General features: G+C 38.6%; 3 protein-coding genes across 3 annotated transcripts in view; 2 read left to right on the plus strand and 1 right to left on the minus strand.

The window, feature by feature from the left end:
• Positions 1–1,124: 1,124 nt before the first annotated feature.
• LOC124177311 (ATPase family protein 2 homolog) lies at positions 1,125–4,058 on the plus strand. The gene is made up of 5 exons (XM_046559518.1): positions 1,125–1,381; positions 1,489–1,674; positions 1,758–3,196; positions 3,283–3,546; positions 3,708–4,058. Exons 1-5 carry the CDS (start codon positions 1,198–1,200, stop codon positions 4,032–4,034), a joined length of 2,400 nt encoding a protein of 799 aa, XP_046415474.1. The 5' UTR covers positions 1,125–1,197; the 3' UTR covers positions 4,035–4,058.
• A 9,511-nt stretch (positions 4,059–13,569) lies between these two features.
• On the plus strand, positions 13,570–18,180 carry LOC124178102 (esterase E4-like). The gene is made up of 7 exons (XM_046561248.1): positions 13,570–13,883; positions 14,736–14,871; positions 16,104–16,449; positions 16,653–17,015; positions 17,194–17,354; positions 17,426–17,748; positions 17,836–18,180. The coding sequence occupies exons 1-7, from the start codon at positions 13,615–13,617 to the stop codon at positions 18,002–18,004; spliced, it is 1,767 nt and encodes a 588-aa protein (XP_046417204.1). The 5' UTR covers positions 13,570–13,614; the 3' UTR covers positions 18,005–18,180.
• A 4,038-nt stretch (positions 18,181–22,218) lies between these two features.
• LOC124177811 (myb-like protein X) overlaps positions 22,219–24,131 on the minus strand; it is a 73,845-nt gene continuing 71,932 nt past the window's right edge. The window contains exons 4-6 of the mRNA XM_046560642.1: positions 23,776–23,918; positions 22,727–22,858; positions 22,219–22,641 (exon numbers count right to left, since the gene is read on the minus strand). Of these exons, the coding sequence (XP_046416598.1) occupies positions 22,491–22,641; positions 22,727–22,858; positions 23,776–23,918 (426 nt within the window). The 3' untranslated portion in view covers positions 22,219–22,490. The remainder of the gene's footprint in view (positions 22,642–22,726; positions 22,859–23,775; positions 23,919–24,131) is intronic.

The following is a 24,131-nucleotide window of genomic DNA, read 5'->3' on the forward strand; positions in this document are numbered from 1 at the left end:
GCTGATCGCCCCAATCCATCGTAATGAACTTACTCGTATTTCAATTGTAAAATGCGACAGTCTATTGTGAATTGGTGATTCGGGAAGTTTATGAAGTACAATCAAACTGTGGGTTTTAGCTGAAACTATCTCAAAGGAGGGCTTAAAGTAAAGATCCAGCATTGCTCGTATTATTTGACAATTCGATTGTGTTGCAACGTCGTTTTGTAATGGGCAATATCAGATTAAAAACAAAACTGATACCTAATAAAAATGGTATCCATCTCTACTGTTGTTGAATGAGTATCCATACCCATTAGAAGAGTTATAGTCGAGTTTATTACGGTAGTAATTAGTTAAAATTATTTATTAAAATAGCATTCGTTATCAGTCTTATGTGATATTTGAGGATGCATAGTCTGCAAAATGTTGAAAGCATAATAATTGATTGATACTTCTCCGAATAAACGATCGTCTAACAACGATATATCACACGAAAAGATTCTGCATCCCTGCATATAAGTGGAATTAGTATTCATGTAAGTGAGCTCACATCTATTTAAACACAACCAGCTGCAAACAATGCATCGATGATGGAGAATTCAGTATTTTGATCCGAGGACGTAGGACGTAGGTCGCATCGAATAATTAATGTTCCCTAATTGCTCTATACTCTCATTGTCAAAAATACTTGACCCCCTTTCGGTCGTAATTTTGGCATTATATTTGATTGGTTTGTTTTAAATTTGTAGCAAAATCACTGATGAATGTGTGACCGAAAAATAATAGTATCATTCACATTCTAAAAGTTCAAGCTACATAATAAAAATGACTAACAATTATTCAAGTTATTTTAATTTCGAATAGTAATTCAATTTTTGACGCGCTCATTCTGATTAAAGACCTTGAGAAATTTTAGGGATGCACTCACTAGACGTGATCGATTTATTCCAGATGGAGTTCAAACAAGGTATTTCCGCCTACACGAATGCAACTTGCATTACATTTTGCAATGCCAAATAGTTTACTTGCAGGCGTAACTACGAAACCAGGTCTGCTGTTGGTTGATTAGCCCCTTCCGATATACCTAACAATGTGATTGGTCTTCTAAGCAGGGGCTGCTCTCACTCTACAAGAAAATAACGCGCCCTTAAGTCATGCGTCTTGTGCTCATCATGCGGCTCGAATTACTTGTGAATCCGGTATGGTAACCTCGAAATGTCACCCAAGTCGAAGAAGGGCTCGGCGCTTTGGTACTCGTGCGAGAAATGCGAAGCGGTCTTATCCCAAAAGGACATTACCGTCCACGAAGAAAATTGTCCACCATGTGCGAAAGCTTGGAGTCACAATTATATTCGACATGGTATTTTATACAGCAGCGTCGAAGTCTACAAGTCACAAGGTGAGCGAGACATTTGAGGTTATGCTTGTGTTGACAAGAGAACTTCACGACCCTAAGACGATGTTGAAAAACTTTCAACTTTTAATACCATATATTATACATTTTAGAACAACCAAAGAATATTTCTACACGTGAGTTAAATGACATGGTTTTCGTGGCTCAGTCGGCTATGCAGTTGTGTAAAATCGCTATTGGCGATCCAGTTGTTCTGAATGTCGGACAAAATACATCTGTCAAAATTGCATGGCCAACCAACGAAAAGAGTCTGACGAGCGTCTGCTTGACAAGGCAAGGTAGGTTTCACAGTGCGTACACTGGTTGAGTAATTTTTCCTTTTTCTTTATTCTTTTGAAAATTTTTTGCTTTCTTTATTCAGCCATCGATTTGAACAAGCTTGAAGGGCGTGTCAGAATCGAAAAGCTTACATCAGATGTTGGTCTGGCCACGCAAATCAGTATCGAGTATGTTGGCAATCAAAAATTGCCGGAAGTCACGACGGAGTTGGATATATTGATAAAAAATTATCATGAACAGAAAATATTTACCATTGGGAACAGAATATGTGTGCCTTATTATGGGAAGAAATTGATCTATAAAATTTTAGATATTAATGGTGAAAATTTGACTGCTGATAATCGGATCACAGCACCAGTACCCAGAAAATTAGAGGAGCATTTTGGCGATCTGAACATATCCGACAGCAGTTCGGATAGGGTGATATTTTACAAAGCCCTCTACTCAACAAAATGGACAATTATGAACAGTGAGGTAGAGGAAAAAGATCCCGAAACCAGCAGCGTTGTGAAATCATCTGATATAGCTGGCTATGACGATCTCATAGAGGAAGTGAAACATGCGACTGATTTAGCCCTTGGGAAATATAAAATGATGAAAGGTTTTGACGTAACGAGGGGCATCTTACTGTATGGAACGCTGGGGGTTGGGAAATCGTTGATAGCGAAAGCAGTGATGGCTGAATCTGGTGCACACATATTGACAGTAAACAATTCAGAAATTTATAGCAAGTATGTAGGTGAGACAGAGGTCAAGTTGAGAGAAATATTTGCGGAAGCTAGAAGAAATGCTCCGAGTATAATTTTCATAGACGACATTGACAATATGTGCGGAAAAAAAAACAAATCAAGTAGCGATCAAGAGAAGAGGGTCCTGTCAACGCTGTTGGCGCTGTTTGATGAGCTTCAAAGTTCAAATGCCGACATTCTAGTCATAGCTACAAGTTCGCAGCCGCATGCTTTGGATCCTGCTCTGCGCAGACATGGCAGAATTGACAAGGAGTTTGAGGTATCCGTGCCTACACAAAGAATGCGCAAAGAAATTTTGCTCAAATTATTATCGAAAATTCCCAATGATCTCAGTGATTCAGACATTGGTGAAATTTCTTTTGTCACGCATGGATTTGTCGCAGCAGATCTCTTTAGCCTCTGTTCTAGGGCGACGATGCATGCGATAAAGCATTGGAGAACATCTCAGACATGTTCAGATGAACGAGATGTTGAAATCATCTTGACCATGGAGAATTTTAATTACGCCTTAACGATGGTCTCACCATCGGCAATGAAAGAAGTTCTTGTTGAAGTGCCGAACGTAAAATGGTCGGATATCGGTGGGCAGAAAGATCTGAAACTAAAATTACAGCAAGCCGTTGAATGGCCCTTGATGCATCCAGAAGCATTTGTTAGAATGGGGATAACCCCACCCAGAGGTGTTCTCATGTTCGGTCCACCTGGTTGTTCAAAGACAATGATTGCCAAAGCACTTGCCACAGAAAGTCAGCTGAATTTTCTCAACATCAAGGTAGCTATTTTTTATTTCCTTAAGGCCGAATAGCATTTCAGCTGGTATCCAATATAGTTTTCAACTAAGATATCTGTTTCTTTTAGGGACCAGAATTGTTTTCCAAGTGGGTGGGGGAGTCAGAAAGGGCAGTGAGAGAGGTTTTCAGAAAAGCCAGACAAGTCGCGCCGTCTATTATTTTCATCGATGAGATCGATGCCATTGGAGGTGAAAGGGCGTCTGGAAGCAGTACTGGTAGTAATGTCCAGGAGCGTGTTTTGGCTCAATTATTAACTGAGCTTGACGGTGTCACTGAGTTGGGTAATGTCACTCTGGTAGCGGCCACTAATAGGCCGGACAGGATTGATAAGGTGAGGCTTGGATTGAATGGAAAATTGCAGTACAGTGTTGTTCAGCTTAATTGGATATGACTTGTATGAAAGGCGCACATTAGAAAAAAAGTATCAAACCAAAAGTTATTTGATAAGTTGAAAAAATGATGCATAGTATTAAATGTATTTTTTTTTATTAGGCACTGCTTCGACCTGGACGTCTGGACAGAATAGTGTACGTTCCATTGCCGGATTCCGAAACGAGACAAGAAATATTTGACATTAAACTCCGTAAAATGCCGGTTTCTGCTGACGTGGACATAAATGACCTGGTCTACTTGACGGAGGGTTATTCGGGTGCAGAGGTTCAGGCAATCTGTCATGAAGCTGCAATGAAGGCTCTTGAGGAGAATTTGAATGCGACTGAGATTACCAAAGAACATTTCAAAGCAGCCTTATCTATTGTGACACCCAGAACGCCTGCCTCGTTAATTAAATTGTACGAAGATTATTTGACTAAAAACTGACTCAATATAAATCTTCCGCGAATATTTAATAACCTTATCACCTCAAGTGTATTTCGTATAGAATATTTAGCGAAGTGTGTAGAAATTTGCATAACCTTAGGTTGCAAATGCGTACAACTCACTGTTGGCTGAAAAATGTAAGAACGGATACCCCTGGGTAAATTTTTGTGACCAGTCTTTGCCGGGCAAGTGGGCCTCGGTGGGCCTGGGAGCTTAGGAGGGTTGTGCTCTATCGACTCTACTTAACGGGCTCGCACCGACATTCGTAGCAGCCGAAGTAGTGTCGATATGACAGCTTGGCATTGAATCGGTACAATGTGAGTACGTAAGACTACTGGCCGATCACCTCGATCATCCCCGTGAGAAGACGCGTGACCTCGTCCACCGTCAACCACCTTCGACCGCCATCGACCACTTCCGACCACCTTTATCCACCTTCATCCTCCTTGTCCACCTGGACCCCCTCCGCCACTTCCTCCTCGACCCCCTATCGACGACATGGACCGCCGCCGATCAACTCCATCTACCTCCAAACACCTCCTACTTACCGCCTCCAACCACCACCAAACACCCCCTGTCACCTCTTACCGCCCCCTACCACCTCCTATCGACTCCTACCAGCTCCAATCACATTCTACCATTTCCAAACACCTCCTGCCATTTCCTACCACCTCCGACTATTTCCGAACACCTCCAACCACCTCCAACCACCTCCGACCACCTTCGTCCCTGTGCTTCTTCATGTATTATACAACATTAATATTCGTAATTATTCCAACAACATTTCATTTGCTCTCTTGATCTTGAATTTTCGTAGGCATAGAATCGAAACGCTGTTTTAGCTAGTCGCAAGTGAAGTATCTACATTGGGTAGTGAAGCAGAATTGCTTTTCGAAATGTGTTCGGATTGAAAAAAATTCAGAGTAACTCTAATACATCACGGATGCGCTAATTTTGATCAAGATGAAATGGATGCTCTGTATATGTGACAGCATTTAACGCAGCATTGTCCTGATTTAAAGACCTGAAAAGGTGATTGTCGGCCTTTTTTTTTTTTGATGGGGAGTCGACGTCGTTGACCTCCAGACACCTCCACCCACCGCCAACCACCTTTGACGACCACCGCTAAGCACTTTGGGTTATACCTGGAATAGCAATAAATATTTTCAGTATGCGAACACATCAAAAATATTGTATAATTAATCAATTAATCAATTATTATAATTAATCAATTAATCAATTATAGATAAATTTTATTAGCGCATTTATGGCAACTGAATTTGTGCTTGCGCGAAAAATGAATTGACATAATTTATTGTAAACATGACAAGTTCGAAAAATTTTAGATACAATATAATTACAGTCGCCATTAAATATTATAAAAATGTTATACTCGCCGTGCACAAATAGTAACATAGCTTTTTGTTATTGGTTTATAATCATTTATTTTGTACTATTATCGTATACAAATGGTTAAAAACTGAAAGCAATCAATAATTATATAGCTAAATATTTAAGTAACAGCGAGAAAATGTAAATAATAAAATCACATAATGGAGAAAAAATATCTTTCATGTCGGGAAAATTACACAGTCTTTTTTTTTCAAATCAATCAAATATGATAATTTTTAAGCGAAACGTTCATTGTCGACTATTTTTTTTTAATGGGAGTTAACTAACGAAGCTGTTCGAAATTTCGAGTGTATTTTAACTCACAATTGGTCCGTACAAGAAAAATTGACCTATCATCAATCGTCGCGAAATGGCGAAGTTATTAGGCTGGCCATGGAGGCTCCTCGCCGCTGGAATCTCGAATTGGCGGGAAAGATGGAGTGCGTAATTTTTGTTTGAAATGTAAAAACTAAAATTACTTTGAATCGATGTATATTTTTATCATCGATGAACTAAAAAACTCGGAAAAAGAACGTTAAAATACATTCATTTTCGTTCAGAATTTTCTTGGTAAAAATCATTACTCTTCACGTTTGAGCTCGACAATTAATATGATATCACGGTTTTCTGGGTTATTTTGGTACATTGATAATAGAATGGTGCGCGAATTGAAAATAACTAGTTTCAAAACACTCGCTCGCTAAAGCTCGTTCGGGATCGGATGCCTAGTGTAACTGGTGTTTGTGCTCGTGCGCTCGCTTACTCGTTGTCAGTGTTTTACCAGATGACGTAGTTGTAGGGGAGACTGGGGTCGGATGACTCCCCAAAAAATTCTGGTATTTCCTTGACAGTATACAGAATGAACACTGTTTTTTTGCATGTGACGCAAACTCAATCTGCTCGTAAGGTTTTTTCTATATGATGCTACAAATTACGTTTGCACATGCATGTAAATATAACGTATTGTGATTTTATGACAATAAATTTCGTCAAAAAATACCACAGAACAATCAGTCAAGTGCTGACAGATTTGAAACACTACGCACAGCAATTTTAGCTCTAATTGAACGACGTTACCGTCACGTATTCCTATGTATACAACGCCGACCACTCACCAATTGCAATTTGTTGACCCTGGTCGTTCGGTTTCTCTTCCGATTGAAAATTTTATCTGAATCATGCATATTGGTTCGATAGTACAAAACATGACGTTTCCAATAATCAAACTTGTAAACTTGAAAATTAGTCCGGAAGGTCGCAAGTCATGAGGTCAAGAATTTGGACAGCCAGAACTAAGGAGCGCTTGTCCTGGAAGTCGAGTTCCACCAGGAAGCGGACCTGGAGCGCAGAAACTACGCAGCTCTTGGCCAAAAGTCACCAGGTCAAGAACCTGGCCAGCCAGAACTACGGAGCGCTTGCCTTGTTACCTCTCAGCCAATTAAATGCTGAGTGAGAGAGACCCTAATATACCCGCTTACCATAGACAATTCTGCGCTAAAATGTGAATTCTTTTATTTTCCCAAGCGGATGTCAACATGCTTCGATGTCCAACGACGTATCGAAATCGAAGATCGAAACACTATCGAATAACCACATCCGTCATTGGTCTAAACGCTTGAATAAATTTTTATTTTATAAAAATCTCAAAATTCTAGTTGCAGTACAGATAAGAATGTCTGTAATTGTAAAAGACCCGTGCAGAGTTTATAATATGTGTTTTTATCGTGCCAAAAATTCGTGGTACGCATATATCTAAGTTAAAATAAATATGTATCACCAATTTGCACAGCTACAATACCTCTAAATGTCTTTTTGCATAATAGTTATCAACATTTCAAGCCTGTGTTTATACTATTCATTGTTAAAAGGCGAATCACCATTGCAATTTATGCTGCACAGTTGTGATCAAATTATTCGTATTCGTCTCCTTCACGTGTAATACAAATGTCATAGCTGCCATCCCTGCTGTCCACCCGCGTGCTGCTATCCTCTTCCTCCGAATCCTGATCCTTGTGACTGTATCAAAAGATGCCCACCCATCTGCCCTCAAGTTCCTCTACGCAAACCCGAATCAGATCCTTGCCCATCCAAACGTCCTCAGCATTCGGGACCTCTTCCCCACGAAGCCTGTTACAATTGTTCATCGCCACTGTGTTGCCCCCCTACGACGGGTGGCCGTAGAAGATGATTATTCGTGAAAATCCAAATTTTGTAATGATTATATATTCTAATAAGCTTTTAAACTTATGTCTGCAATTACTGATGAACCATTTTAAGAATTATTCTAGATGGTTGATTATACTAATTGTAAGATCAATGAAGAATTATATAATATTACCAAAATAAGATGGTTGATTAAATTCAAGATTGAAGTAGGATTAAAAATCGCTTCGTGTAACCAGTCAAAAATACTAATTGTAAGGCAAAGGAATGCATCGGTTTATATTTGTTTTTAAGAAGATTATGCTAGGTTAAATAATTGGTAACCGCCAATGACATGGATAGAAAATACAGAATTTGCGACCAGATACGTTTGTCCTAGTCTTTTTTCAAAATTCCTGTAATCTTGTTCAACATCAATTAATTCCAATTCAACTCGTACATCGCCAAAATGCCTTGCAATACTGATTCCACGACTTCAGCATCGTGCTATATTCCTCCGCGATGTTTGACGCCTTGCCAATCATTTCCATCGCCATACATCCCTATGTACCCACCAGCATGTTGCTACTTTCCACCGCGTTACCCTTAGCCAGGTTGTGCACGAAAAATCAGGACTACACCGACGTTGGTCGGCAGTCTCCTTTAACCAGGAATCAGAAGAGTCTGCCTTTCTGATACGTCGTCTAATCTTGCTCAGTGTGGTTCCACAGCCTCAAGATCATTTTCAGATTTCGCCGACGGGGGTCGTGAAAAATCAAAATGCTTTGAAAATATTTGGACCTGAAAAAAGTTAATCAGACTTAGCTTATTTGGACCAGAGAAACACCAACACTTCTGCATATCACAAGTTACTCGCAAATTTGAAAATCTGTGTTCAATTCGTCCCGTCATTTGACATTTAAGATATCTGAACGACGCATTTGTAAACACGGTACGATTGTACAGTTTTGGCCTTGAGCGAAATTCCTGTTAAGCTTTTCTGTTTATTAATTCTGTCATACGATACTCGAGGAGCATTGAATCATTGCAACCATGGCCGTGCACGTTAAGTGCAACCGACCTTACAACATTGAAGCACTGAAGGCAATAATAGCAAAGTAAATACTTGACGGATTTAAACTTCAAACTCAACATAACTTATTCAAACTCTTCACTCTCACGCAGCTGTGGTGGACGGGGTCCCAGCCCACCTCGATGTCCTCCGATGGACCAGACTTTCAACTCATCATACAGTCATCTCGATGGTTTGTTATACTATTCTATGCAATTCACCGACAACACCTTGTTCAAAAACTTTGGTGATACCAATTAGCCGATGTCTCAAGCTCTGGACCATGCCGTCGATCGGCTCCTTCTGCTCTTTCCTTACCATCAAGTCTCAGTGATCCTTGTAGCAGCCCCCGTAAGGCCCGCGCTACGGCACAACGGAGTGGTACCACGTCATCGGGAACGTGTTGCATGACTTGTCCACCAATGGCACCAATTCCACCTTGCCCACCTTGCCCTTTCATCTGTCCACCGTGCACAGGATATCCTTGTGTCACTTTCGCCCCATTTCCTAAGCCGGTTCCGGCACCTTGCGAACCCGCCAGGCCTGTTGTCAGGACCCCTATAAATGCCGGGGGATTGTTCTATACCGGGACCACTGTTTGTTATCCCTGCCTTCCTCCGGCATCTTCACCAAAGTATTTGCCCTGCATACCAATCCCCGGAATGTCAGTTTGGTGCTAATTGAAGAACGGAAGTATAATGCTGAAGTTTAATGTTCGGTAGGAAAAATTGTAAATTGTGAAAGTGTAGATTGAAATTCGATTGTAAAAGAACAAAATGTAATAAAAACAGTGCAATATATCAATGGCCGTAGTGATACGAACCATAAATTATTTCGTGCGCCGAACAGTACGACAAAAGATTGCGATCGTCAGATATAAAATAGTGTCATGGCGAGAATATAAAATTGTATTATATTTAAGAAAATTCCTCCCTTGTCATAGCTGCTGTGGTTACCTGGCCTTGCTTCACTACTGCTCAAGAAAAGTAGGAGAAAAATTTCATCATCATCATGAGGTAGTCAAAGATAAGATTTTTCGAAATATTCTCACTTGGGCAATGTCTGCATTTTATCAAGTTAACCTTTTGGTCTTGTCACAGAAAAAAGACTCAATTGGATGTACAAAATACCGTAATAAGTCCCAATGATGGAGAACTACTCCCATGTGAAAAATTTCAGCCTACCACCGTACAAGCATAGGAGAAACCCATGTCTGCAGACAGAGAATGAACCTCTAATCCCTGGTCTAGCCGATGCACCGCTGATTGTTTGTAGGAGCATTCAGGAGAAAAGGCGAACTAGTGATCCCAGAGTGATTAGGGCTCGAGATATGCCTGTTGCAGAGTGTGACTACGAATACGTGGTATATGATTAGTTACAAGTATGTTAGTTGGCTGGTGATCTGATACTTTGCTCCTGTTTAAAAATTACAGACAGACAAATTTATGTCCGTAGATCAGAAATTCAAGTCGAGCATTTCATCATGTGCACATTTGTCATTTCCAACGTTTGCTGAATTAAAATTTATTTGGTAGCCACCAATCCATACTCCTTCGGACCCCGATGCTGTTATAGCTGCAAGGAAACATACGTGTAACGATAAACAATCTTTCCCTGCAAAATCGGGGGATGGGGCTACTACTACGAAAGCCAACGGTGAGGGTATCCTGCTAAATCGTACTCGCAGTAACGCTATCGGGGAATCTGGTGACCCAATAGCAACGAATGACGATGCGCTGAGTACCTGTAGTCGAGGATCCAGTACCAGTCTTCGAAGTTCGGTCAGTCGTTCCAGTCAAAATAGTCGTCGGACCACGGCGACGAAAAAGCTTTTGCGATCACCGAAGGGAAGTGATTCTAAGGGCAGTGATGGACTTGATAAATGCCTGCATCAGCTGCACTTTCAAACCGTTGGGCGAATTGCAAATGGGCTCGATGACGAAGACCTCAGGTCAAGACGGCGATGATGTTAGCTGAAAAATACTTAATAATTTTCACGCGATTTTGTAATATGCAGTCATTTGTTGCTGTGATATTTTGTTTGCAACACGGTTGCATAACGTGTGTCATACTGAAAATTCCACGTAATTATTAACCTCTGTGTCAGACTAAATTGTAATAGTGAATAAAAAACGCTTATTATTTCTATGTGCTCTGGGTCATTGATTCAAACTTTGTTGTTTAGCATAACATAATAACTAACATGTGGTAAGTGCGTGACTATGCCACTTTACATCTATTTGTATCACATCAAAATATTTTTATTCGTTTTAATAAGTAGGAATATAGACTATAGAAAATAAATGATAACGTGTATGCTGTAGCGTTTCTTTATGAAACTGCAAACCAAACCAGGGAACTGCAGCACATGATCTTTAAGGACGTTGCCTACTCCCGGCGGAACTGCTGCTTGCAGACGTTCACGCGATGCAAGTTTTCTCCGTCATTTATAAAGATATCGAACTTTCATTAGAAGCATTTTGAAGGCGAAGGAGTAATCTGTGCCGTGTATTTTTTAAAATTTCAAATTTTTTTTTCAGAGTCGTAAAAAACAGCACTGAAAGTGAGCAAATTTCCTGTTGTAATAAAACAAGAAGGAATTTTTTTTTCACAATTCTACGAAATACGCAGCACAGGTACATCCTTCACCTGGATGAGGATCTGGTAGATAACTCATCTTAATGATTTTTCGTGAGCGTAGACACCATTCTGACAACTTATCAGTAACGACAATCGTTGAAAACGTATTTTGGATCGATCAAAACCTAGCGCATTATTTTTTTCTAACCGGGGCTCCAACCCCTTTCGCTCGCAATGTCCGAATTATAAGTCGGGCACCCTACCTACTACGCCAAACTACCTTATGAGAATCTAGGACTTTATTTGATCGATAATACAATGCACGGTCCATACGGAGATGACTGGTCAGTCACTGAAAACTGATCAATAAGATTATTCCATTTATCAAGTGAATTCAGCAAAATTTTTAGTAAATTCCAAGTACTGTAAATGAAATTTCCAAATATACCTGATACATTTACTGCACAATGAAGTAAATTCAAAATACCCTTTTGCGTATTTCCAATTAAGTTAAGCAAAATGACAAAATTATAATGCACATTTATTGAGAATGCTTAGTAATTCACTTTATAACACGAAATTTGTAATTCAACTACACTTTTGTGTTGTAAATGTGGCGTAGATTTTCAAATATTTTCAACAGTGTATGTTCAGTTGTTGAAACTATGTTCGTAAGATCTTGTCTGAATAATTACCGTATTAGCGTTAACCATATTTAAGTCGAGTCAAACTATGTATGGTGCATTCAACTCTGATAAAAGTTGCAGGAATCATCTCGGGTGGTCTAAATACTTATCCGTAAATATATAAATTGATTATAAATTAGTTAATTGAACCGTACTTTATACTATCGAAAACTACAGAACAGAGCTCACCGCACTATACGAATATAATCCTGATGAACATCTGTGTATGGTGAACATTAAAAACAAAAATATAGTTAATTGTAGTATTATTATAGTACCTTTGACGTCCTTGCATCAACTATAAGTGTATGGTAAAATTGATATTGTGTTCATAGTGCGCCAAACGTTTTATAAATACTTTTTGCCGCCAATGAGTCAAGGACGATTAGACGGAGTGTCGGACAGTATATAGATTGAAAACGATGCTGCTAATGAACCAGATCTTGACGGAGTAATTCAGGACGTCACAGTTTTGAAAGCGAGAAGGTTCACATGATTATGACCACGCAAGAATTACATGATCTGTCCGTGTTAACGTGAAATCCTCTTGTTTTTAGCAATCATTTGTACCTTTGATTATCATATACCTAACTTGAGTGAATAATTATGGGATTTAAATATTTGATTGTTCTATGTGTGCACGTATATAGGGGCGGCTTTGTATTACTGTACACGCATCAAAAATAGCCTTCGAACCGGTGCTATTCGGCTTTATTATTCTGTTATCTCACATGTAGATCCAATCTCATCAAACTACGTAATGACAAAACATACATTATAAAATTTGTACATGGGGCATTCTATGTCAAATTTACCCCTTTTTTCCCTCACCATTTTTGATTCGTTCCGCGATTTTTTATACGATTCTACCATCTCAAAAAGGCACTCCTGAATTTTTAAAAAATTTTTTTCTGTAACCGTTTTTTTTAAATATTATTCAAACCCATTTCGAAAACGGCCGTTTTTAAAAATCTGAAAAAATTCTTAAAAATCTACTTTCTCTTTCCGATCATACCGACACCTGGCCGATGATGGGCCGATTTTTTCTTCTATGTTTTTTAGCACTTTAAACATTTTTAACAAACGAAACGCCATCTTGAAACGTTATGAAAAATCTTCAAAAAGTCTCAAAAATCGAGTTTGTTATTTTGATCATTTTGACACCTGGACCATCATGGTTTCGTAACGTTTCAAGATGGCGTTTCGTTTGTTGAAAACGTTTAAAGTGCTAAAAAAAATTACAGAAAAAAATGGGCCCATCATCGGCCAGGCGTCGGTATGATCGGAGTGAGAAACTTGATTTTTCAGAATTTTTTCAGATTTTTAAAAACGACCGTTTTCGAAATGGGTTTGAATAATATTTAAAAAAAAATGGTTAGCAAAAAAAATTTGAAAAAATTCAGGAGTGCCCTTTTTAGGTGGTAGAATCGTATAAAAAATCGTGGTACGAATCAAAAATAGTGAGGGAACAAAGGGGGAAAATTTGACACGGAATGCCCCATATACACTTAATTTTATTGGACCACTCAACAAGGTGGATTTAATTCCCGTCCGCATTATGTATTGAGATTAGGTTGCGAATTAAATTCAAGGCGTTGTTACCAAACTACATTGTCTCTAATTACGACGAGACATCTTTTCTTCTCGTAAGATAAAATAACTCAGGCTGGTCTCTTTGGCGAGCATCACTTAGTGACAGACAGTAATCATGTTGGTAGGTAGGATTGGCTCGCGCTCGTGCTGTTACATAGCAGCCGCGTGTCTGCTGGTGGCTCTTTTGCTAATCGCTTTCCTGACAATCTTTGGTGTTATTCCAATTAAAAATGGGGACATTCCCGCTGGCGAGGATTGGATGCGTCCGGAAACGACGATACCTCAAGGAAGACTCAGAGGTATAAATATGGTCACACACCTTGGCAGAAGATTCTCTGCCTTCATTGGAGTTCCGTTTGCCGAGCCACCGATTGGAGATCTTAGGTTTGTAGGTGTAATTCAGAGTTACATGTCATCTAACGCTGCATAGGCGGTGCAGAAAACGTTGCCCGGACACCCGGACCGAGTTAAAACCTCAACTCGCCGATTCGAAGCCTGAACGACGTTAGCTGCGTTACAATTTCTGCGAGCTATCGCTCAGGACCTCATCGACAAGCTGGGAAATTGAACTCAAGTCCTCCCCTTCCCAAGTCTCGCACGTTACGAGCTACGCTACTACTTACAGTAGTAATATACGGTATCCATAGTAAACTGATACCGGTACTTACGATGATACTGTAATTGATTGGGAAAATTTTGGTTCATATATTCCAAAGATACAAGCAGTTAATATACATCAACACGAGTTGATAATGCAGTGAGAGTTTCTCACCCTCCCGAGCTCATACCGTGCATTTTTGTCTTGTCCAAAATGCATGGTATGAGCTCGGGAGGGTAAAAAGTCATCACTTTATTGATAAGATTTTTTTCTCTTAGTAAGGAGATATTGTCTGACCAAATAAACAATCGAGGATCCGTATATACGTACTGAAACCACATTGTTTTGCCCACATTTGCGTACTTTGCTTTTACACATCTCGATTGCTTTGAAAGTCCGCTAAACCATCGGTAATATCAGCTCACGACGGATTTTCTTTGGGTTGATCTGCATTGATCACAACTCGTGGCACTGAAATACATAATTGAATATACTCGAGAGAATAACATGTTCAAAATCTACGACGAAGAATTGGCGGAATTATCTAGCCTCATGCTGGCCGAAAAATCACCTATCATTGGGAGTTTAATTGTCACAAAAATAAGGAAACATTAATTTCTCCGATTATTCCAATCCAGGTTTAAACAAGCCGTACCGGCGGGTCCTTGGAACGGGACTCTAGATGCCGGCCGCATGCCTAACGTATGCGTTCAGAGATCGGAGGAGCTCATGGGGGATGAGGACTGCCTCTATCTCAATGTCTATACGCCGCAGGTATATAGCAATCGCATTGAATATATTTTGATAGCTGAAGGGAGCTATAGTTTTACCATCATCGTTTTAAATTTTTTATCTCGAGAAATTTACTAGCCGTACCAAGAGATTCAAGGATTTTCAATTGAAAGTACATCCATTTTGAAATTCACTTGATTTCAGTACCGAAACACCAGTTTAGGGTATCGTCTGATCCAACAGCAAACAAGTTTAGCTCTGTTCATTTAACATAGGATTGCCGAGTACTGCCAAACATATTGCGGCAATGTAGAATTGATTTTATTGTTCAGCTTTGTTTTGATTCGTACACCACCCTTTTGTTGGTAGACTTGGTTTATGCCAATGGCACCTTCATAGCTTCACAAATCAAACTTTCGCTCACAGATATTTGAAGATTATAGCGGGTGTCGGACGTGCGGATGGGCGAGATCATAAACATCAGTGGCGATATCTGATTCGGGTGATTACAGCGCACGCTTATTCATTAGAAATCGCCCACTTTCCGCACTAGCAGCGCCATATACTAATTGTCACACAGCTGGATACAAAATACAGCATATTTTTCGTATTTTAGATTGGATAAAAAAACTATGTGATTACATCGTGAAGGTTGATTTCGAGAAATAAACAGATCCTTAATCATTTTAATTTGTTCAACCATACCTACAGTTCTTTATCGTACTTGAAATATTTTGATTCGGACGACGCTAGAGAAAGTGAAAATTGAGATCTCATTGGATAATTTTCTACGGAGTTCAAACCTCTGATATCATCTTCTTTTTTGCACACAATGAATCAAGCTGTTGCAGAACATTACCAAAAATCGAAGTCATGAAGTTTTCGTTCGTCGATCGTGGTTTCTCCTCGCTGTTTCTAGCTCCTTAGGCTGCGTACAGACTAGAGCATTTTTGCGCGCAATATACTCAAGTTTGGAAGTGGGTTCAGAAGTGCATGTTGATGCTGTCAGCCTGCAACATTGTAATATACGTATAGAAGAAATCAGTGAATGAAGTGCTAAAAAAAAGTGTTCTCTCTTTATGATACATAGTTTATAGTTTATTGTTGGTGCACATATTTGCTTAGCTATCATTTCTTAATTTATAACATGAAGAATTGAATAAGACGGGTGCACGGTGATTATTCAGAATCACGGTCTACGGTCGGCTGACATTAATGAATTCTCAAATGAAAAAGAAAATAATAATTACTTTTTTACCATTTCTACCGCATAGCTTCCTAGTAGCCAAAATGCTACGTTACTGCCAGTGATGGTCTTCGTATATGGTGGAGCATTCCAGTATGGAACAAACAACCCTGACCATCACAGTCCAAAATTTCTTCTCAATAAGGACGTGGTTCTTGTAGTTCCTAACCATCGTTTCGGAATACTCGGATTTTTGAGTACCGGCGACGAAGTATCGCCGGGAAATAATTTACTTAAAGATATAGCTGAAGCTTTGAGATGGACCCAACGAAACATCAAGTATTTCGGTGGTGATGCAAATAAAGTCACTCTCTTCGGTGGAAGTTCAGGTGCCGCCTGCGTTCGGCTTTTAACCTTATCTCCTTTAACAAAAGGTGAGCAGAGTTGCTTAGTTGAATTGAAATACACCTATGGTATTTAGTGATCATCTTCCGTTGGTAAATGTACCCGACTTAATAAGCGAAGCTAATTCTTTTCATTGTGAGAGAGATCAATAATGGCATTGAATTAGTTTCCACTAAATAGACATTAAATACTTGGCATTTCAAATTGACGAATAACAGCACACTTTTTTCAGGACTCTTTCACCAATTCATGATACACAGTACACCGCAACTCTATCCTCCTGTTCCTGAACCGTATTCGGTGGTCGCCGCGCGAGCCACTAAGTTGGGCGAATACCTTGGTTGTCCAACCAACACGTCAACCACCCTCGTTAACTGTCTGAGGACTTTCAATGGGACATACTTGTACGATACAGAAGTGCTGTTGAAGGATGAAAGGACGGCCAGGGCTACTGTCTGGTATCCTGTAGTCGAACCTGACGTAGAAGGTGCACTTTTTACGGATACTCCAGCGAATATCATTGCCAATGGAAAACAGCATGATTTGCCGTGGGTGGCCCTTGTAACTAAGGAAGAAGGAATTGTTATAACTGCAGGCGAGTATGCATGGATCAACGTGAATTAACGAATATTCCTATAGGTGTCTATATCGCACAGAGATGTCAGGTAACATACCAGGCTCTGCATGTTTGAAGAAACTTTATCGGTAGTCATTTTTTCTTGTTCTTGGTGAATGAAGTGGTTTCTGAAACTTGTACTTATTCTTCATTTCAGCGTACTATGATAAGCCAGACTTGTTCCAGCAAGTTTTAGACAACGTTGACTCTCACTTAATCAGCTTCTTGAGACATGACGTTTGGTCAGCCGATGTCGATGCCCAAACTGCTGCTTTAAAGTCTCGTTACTTGAACGATCTAACTGCAGACAGAAAATTGGTGAGAACTAGAACAACTGACGACACAAGTTCGAGTTCCATCAATTATGGTATGTTTGATGTTGCTTTCAGCTACTACACAATTTGACTGACATCATAAGCGATTACGAGTTCATCTATCATATTTACAACGAAGTCAAACAACATGCAAACAACTCTGCTTACAAGAGTCCCGCATACTTTTGCACTTTTGACTACCGAGGCACTTTCAGCGATAGCTATATCTTCAGTAATGGTAACCCGGAGAATTTGGGCGCGGTGCACGGAGACGAGCTGATTTACCTCCTTCCTGGACCAAAGGAATTCTTTGGGCCGCCAGGCTCTGAATATACCGAGAATGACATGAAAATGATCGACGCTATGGTGGAGCTATGGACATCCTTTGCTACCAATGGGTGAGTATCAGGCTATGAATAGATAAAAGACATCACGTCACAACCGCTTGTGTATCGACTATATTTGACGATAAAACACATTTTCAGGTTGCCGACTACTGCAGTTCTCAATGACAACGCGATTTGGGAACCATTCTCATCGGACGAAAAATATCTTCAGATCGGTAATGACAGCGATCCTGGAATTCAGGTTAAAAGTGGTTTTCACGAAGAGCGAATGAAGTTTTGGGAAAATTTCTTCGCTGCTAAAAAGTAGATTTAGTTTGAACTGCGGTTCCTAATCAGAATTCGTATTCTTTGTTTCAAAATAGTTTGTTGTGACTTACCCGTCGGGGAAAGTGAAGGAGATGTAGGAATAAATGTTTGATGCCTATCTTAGAACGCAATGTACAGAATTTAGTTTCAATACCTGATAACGATAATATTATCACATAATGCGTATTCGCAGTAGATTTTTTATTGATCCATCACCCACATGTCGTACATACCTATAACGTTTGGTATCATTGTCAGTGTTTCATCGAGTAATATGTACCTGTGCCCTTGGATATTCATTTGCGGCACTGAAAATTTGGCTCGATCGTTTTCAATTATAGTGAGCAACGATTTTATAAAAAGTTTTGGAATTTGTGTACGAAAAAAAAGTATCACCATGTCAGTAATAAACGCAAACTTCAGTTTGCGCCGACTGGACCAACTTGGCTTACCGACCTCGTTCCGTTTTGTCCGCCGCCTGGTCCTCCTTCACTGTGTCGGCCCAAACCTGTCAGACCCTCAGACCACCCTGAAATGATTGTCTTCAGCTCTCCCTAATTTTATTTAACGTATATCTCACAGTTTATCAAAATCTTGTAACTATCTTGTCTATATTATCGATTATTCGTCATCAAATTACGAAGTGAGTATAATGTCATTCTTTTAATCTGTAAGCATGACGAAGATCTTGACAAAACTCTTACAAGAATTTAAATATGACCGAACAACTTGTTCGACTTACGTATAGGTCTCTAAGGTCTGTTCGTCAGACTTTAATGCATGTCGTATGTTATCCGACATGGGTACATTATGTATGTACCACCGTGCAAACGTCGTCGACTCAAGTCCTGATCCGAGTCTTATCGCTCATATCAATCATCAATGACATCGAACATTATTCCAGGCTATTAACTAATTCCTTTTAGCAGATAGAACTGTCGTTGATATACGATTACCGAGGTTTATTTTGACTTGTCCTCGTCTTCCTCATTGCCTTATCGTACTAAAGCGTTGAGGGTCAAGTCGTCTAGCCCCCAACGTGGTACTTCTATTGTTATACGAAACGCGTTGGATCATAGATGGCGGAATGACAAGTCGTAAGGTACTTGTTCGCAAGTCCATATACTGATTTTTTATGATTATATACAGGAATGCAGAACAGACATCTAGAACATCATAAGATGAACAGCTGAGAAAACTTGTGAATGAAATACGTAGAAATTACGCGGATACAGATTATCAAAAATATAATTGCAGCATTACTTCAAATCGGCCTAAATTTCACCGACAAAATCCAAATGAGCTTAGCCTTGGTTTTTTTGCGTTTTTTTAAGCTAAAAATTTATCCCTTGCGAATCGATTTAGTTTTCTGAAATCATTGGATCTTTAGGAGAGCAAAAGAGGTACTTGGAACATCGTAAATTTTTATATGCATCTTTGGAACAGACTCAAACATTGCTCCAGGCTCATGTTTGCACTTACTTCGAATACTTACTAGAAGTTGGCATAAATTATTTCACCGTTCTTCTACCGAGGCTGATATAAGCCACTGCGTCCCTTCGACTCAAAGTGTTAATCCGTGAACCGAATCTCCCCCCAATGATTGATATTAGACTGTACCAATGAAGGTATTGCACAGTTTTCTTACCCTCGTGTAGTGAAAATTCCTTATCGAATGTGCCCGACAGCTCGAGGAGAGGAGACATCGTGGAGGAGCTCGTTTCCAGGTAGTAAATAACCCTCTGATTGTGAGTCCTGTTCCTCCGGCATGAAACGTTCATGCACCGTCTTGCTGTATGGCGTACTTGTCTTTACTGAATAAATCACGATTGTAAATTAACCAGCAGATGTGTGACGCATTCCCAGACTTCTCCCAACTCTCTCTTCTGTACATATAAAATGTGCAGCTATCGGTATGTATATATGTACATACTTGAACTCTATCGTAGATTTCATCATATAGTACGGTTGTAAATCTCACCCTATTGTTTGACATTTTTCCCAACCTTACAACGAAGACAAAATCATTATTCTGTACTTGAGTTTGAATGTATCGGCATCGTTGTGCGTCGATGAAGCAAATGTGTCGCTCGTGCTTCTTGTTGCGTTCCATTCTGTACGGTATATTACACTTGTAACAATCGTATCGGTTAAATGCACGAATGATGATTAAAGAGCAAAAACAAATCGAAAACACGGAACAAAGTAATATCGAAAATTGTACAATAATGATACATAATATATATTTTTTTTACTATCAACTTATGAGATTCTTTATACAATTTCATATTACCTTTCTATCTATAATATAATATATAGTGCTTAAAATTGTTGGTTAAACCTTAAGCTGCTATAGTAATACAATGAATGCTCTTGCATGCGATAACTCATGCCTCACATTTTGCGAAACACGTATACGTAGGATATTATAACATAATGATTGTTTACGCCTTATATATATATGTATGTATGTATGTATATATATAGTTAACTTGACACATGCATGTATATCAAATTTATTACAGTATAAAAGCGTAGAAAACACATTTTGTACATAAATCTATATTGATCCTTGTACATATTGTATGTATATTGTATATATATATTACTAAAAAGTTACACGACTCCGGCTCAGCCAATGTATATAATATGACATATATGTAGATTCAGTGCGAAATACACAAATTTCGTTACAGTCCATTGCGTAATTCACTTATTGTACATTAGATTCATTTCTGACACAATTGTCACCGGTTCAAAACCAGTTGAGATTATTACGAATTTGAGAAAATCAAATTTCAGCTTTACGTCAACGAGCGTTGAACACGAGCCGATATATTACTCGCTAGAATTTGATTACAATGAATAGATATACATATACTACGATTTTATATTTTATAGGGGGGTTACTTGGGGCTTCGATAAAACATGAAAGAAATACATTTACATACATACCTAAGAAGTACACTAAACTTATAATGCTTTAGCGATGAAAAAAATATCATAATCGAATTTTCTCGCGGAGTAATTGGCGAATAACTATAATACGAATAATTTTGGTTCCAGCCTTAACTTCTCGAGATGTGATAAAAAAATGGAGAAAAGAAAGAAAAATAAAGAAACGTAACATTATATTAATTAGCTCACGATTATTTCGGCCGGACCTTTATCGTAATCACGAGATATGTTTAGTATTATAGCGGTTCCAATAATTGTAGAATGCTTCGTTTGAAAAATACATATATTATAATAATATTACACCTAACATGATCGTACTGCAAAATATAACCTACGGATTAAATATTAAATTAATGAAGGTGCTGGTTAATGTTTGATTAAATACAATTACACGTAAAAGGCCTTAATGAGTAACGATATAAAAACGTGAAATTTTTAAGACTAGGCTCAATATCCGAACAAGATTATCCGGATTATTCGTTAATTACAGCAGTATTACGGCGCTTTGTATGAAACCATCCCGACAGATGAATTTTTCTGACACTCGGATGACCGGGGTGCTAAGCTGTCGATAATTCATTCATCGCGCTCTTTCTGAGATAATTATTTCCGAAGTAATTCGAGCGCCGGTACTGATACATTACACGATATTATTCGCTTATTGCGTGAATTAGGATTTTACCTAGACGAGACGTGTATTATAAGTCATTGAAATTATACCATAAATTTCATACGTTGCCTGATTAGATTGTTCCTGAATTTTTTTCACTTTTCGTAATCAAATAAAAGTTATCAAGCCGCTGAGAAGAAACATTTCATGATATCGCATGCTTCTTGTGAAATTTTTCAAAAAAACTGTGCAACAATACGCCACAGTTGTGAAAATATTCTTCCGCAAACTATTTTTTTTCATTTCGATGATTTCTTTCAAGTTCATAATAAATTGTTACCAGTTATGAGAAATCTGTTCGAACATTGTCAAAGGTTTCCTAATCAACTTTCCAGCATATTGTAATATTATTTTAAAATCGACACGTCAATCGTCGGTAATTCTTTCCACAGAATTCCTTGTACAGACTTATGCATCTTTTCTCATCTTGGGTACAGAGTAATTTTCGTACAGTATAGTAGTAAACGAGATTTGGTCGATGATTCACTGGTATGAAAATATTATATAAGTATCAAATATCCGTCCTACATAATACAAAAATATTGTAAATTAAGGCTTACGGCACAAACGTTCCACAAGGCACTGACAATTAATGGCACCATAATTCGTTCGCGTGATCATAAATCACGTTACGCTTCTTTCGCTATTTAATTTTTTTTATTTTTATTTATTTTTTCATTTTTTTAATTATTTTTTACTCTATTGGCACAGTTGTTTTCACGGTAATAAACTGCCGGCTGTAACGCGCTAAGACAAACACATTCACGGATGAAGTTCGGCTTTGTTTCTATTTTTTTACTTCCATTGCACTTCCATTTCTTATTCCCTTTCAGAAGCCTTTCAGGCGTTTATATCGGCATCAATGACTTCGGTATCCATTATCGGTGTGTCTCTTGTTGTAGTAATTCGGTTGGAAGAATTTCTCCGTTTTATGGGGACATCGTCCCTGCTTTCTCATGTACTCCCCGAAATCGCAGGGCGGCAACGAGCAAATGTCGTTTTGAATGCACCTGCAAAACAATTGCGAATTATATCCAATGCGTTTTCAAGTAAAACAATTTTCAACAATTTTTCGCATAATCACAAACAACTAACCATCGATCTTGTACCGAGAAATATTCCTTTCCTCGTCTGATTCGTACGCAGTCCATCCGATTATCCGGACAATTGCATTCGCATTCACCCTCGGGCGTTATCTTCGGTGCAAAATGCGAAGGGCACTTGCATCTGTGAACGAGAAACTTAATGAACGAACGCATTTCACACCCCAGTTTCAATCTTAATTTTATTTGAGAAAAAAAAAAAAAAAAAAATCTGGCGTGTTATTCAAATTGTCAAATATTCGTTGACTAGTGCAAGAATGAAAGTAAAAAAAAAAAAAATAGGTTCGAACGGAAAGAAAATGTTGCACCGGCCTAATATCACGTGGGCGGTGTTTGTTAGTTTTTACCGTCATGTTTATTGGGTTAGGATTAGTTTCGTCGGGTTTTTAGAGGACAGAAGCTGGATGCGGAGGGACGAACGGACGGAGCTATGAAAAAAACCACCAGGTAAAAACTTGAGAAATTAAATTGTTACGAGGGTCTATCGCACGTAATACGAGTATAAGACATAGATCGTGGTTATAGTCCCGTCAATAACGACAAATCATTCATCGCCGTGAAGTAAGAGGGGGGGGGGGGAATGGGTGCATAAAAAAATGAGAAAATCATTATCGTACGAAACGAGTGTTTACTGTAGGCACGTAAAGATTGTACGATCATCGTCGAGATGCGTAAAAATTATGATATTAATTTATAGATGAAAAAAAGAAAACTGCTAAAGCGTAATTGTTAAGGGAATGATAGTATTGTTTGGTGAAAAAATGCTTTTTTATTCTTTTATGGTTATTACAACGTGTTTTTTTTTTTTTTTGTTTTTTTGTTATATATATATTGATATATATTTTATAAATATATATTCACATCGCTAATATATATGGTATATATTTGCAATACAATTTGGTATTTACTATTTTCGGATAAGAGTTTAAAATAAGATAAGAATTTTATTTTTTTTTTATGTGGATTCGAAATAACACCAATTTACGTATCCCATGAACGTAATTTATTATCTTATCTGCAAACAAGGAAAGGGAGACTCACGATTTTTTTGACTTTTGTATATTCGACGGAGGTTTTTGTCCCGTGTCTCTTAATCTCGGATCACTCCTGGAGCGACATTCGCACTCGGTGTGATTTTCGAACTTGAGTTTTTCCACCTGCGTACGTCCTCCTATCACCGAAGCCTGCAACAAATTGGAGAAAAATAAAAAAATTATCAGCTGTACTATCAATAATTTTCTGCAGAAAAAATGGAAAGAAATGGTCTTTCAAGACCGACGCTCGGTGAAATTTTATTTCGTTGGGGGTAAATAGGAATTTCCTGTAAATACAGATAAGATTATGGTCAGAAAATGAAAATGATCAATCTCCGTAAATCAACCGTAAGTATAATAATA

The sequence above is a fragment of the Neodiprion fabricii genome, chromosome 3, assembly GCF_021155785.1.
Source record: "Neodiprion fabricii isolate iyNeoFabr1 chromosome 3, iyNeoFabr1.1, whole genome shotgun sequence".
In the NCBI taxonomy this organism is placed as follows: domain Eukaryota; kingdom Metazoa; phylum Arthropoda; class Insecta; order Hymenoptera; family Diprionidae; genus Neodiprion; species Neodiprion fabricii.

Coding starts and splice junctions, on each gene's coding strand:
- LOC124177311 (XM_046559518.1), top strand. CDS start 1,198: ATGTCACCCAAGTCGAAGAAGGGCTCGGCGCTTTGGTACTCGTGCGAG. Junction 1,382..1,488: donor CGAAGTCTACAAGTCACAAG/GTGAGCGAGACA, acceptor TATACATTTTAG/AACAACCAAAGAATATTTCT. Junction 3,547..3,707: donor GGCCGGACAGGATTGATAAG/GTGAGGCTTGGA, acceptor TTTTTTTATTAG/GCACTGCTTCGACCTGGACG.
- LOC124178102 (XM_046561248.1), top strand. CDS start 13,615: ATGTTGGTAGGTAGGATTGGCTCGCGCTCGTGCTGTTACATAGCAGCC. Junction 14,872..16,103: donor TCAATGTCTATACGCCGCAG/GTATATAGCAAT, acceptor TCTACCGCATAG/CTTCCTAGTAGCCAAAATGC. Junction 17,355..17,425: donor TAACTGCAGACAGAAAATTG/GTGAGAACTAGA, acceptor TGTTGCTTTCAG/CTACTACACAATTTGACTGA.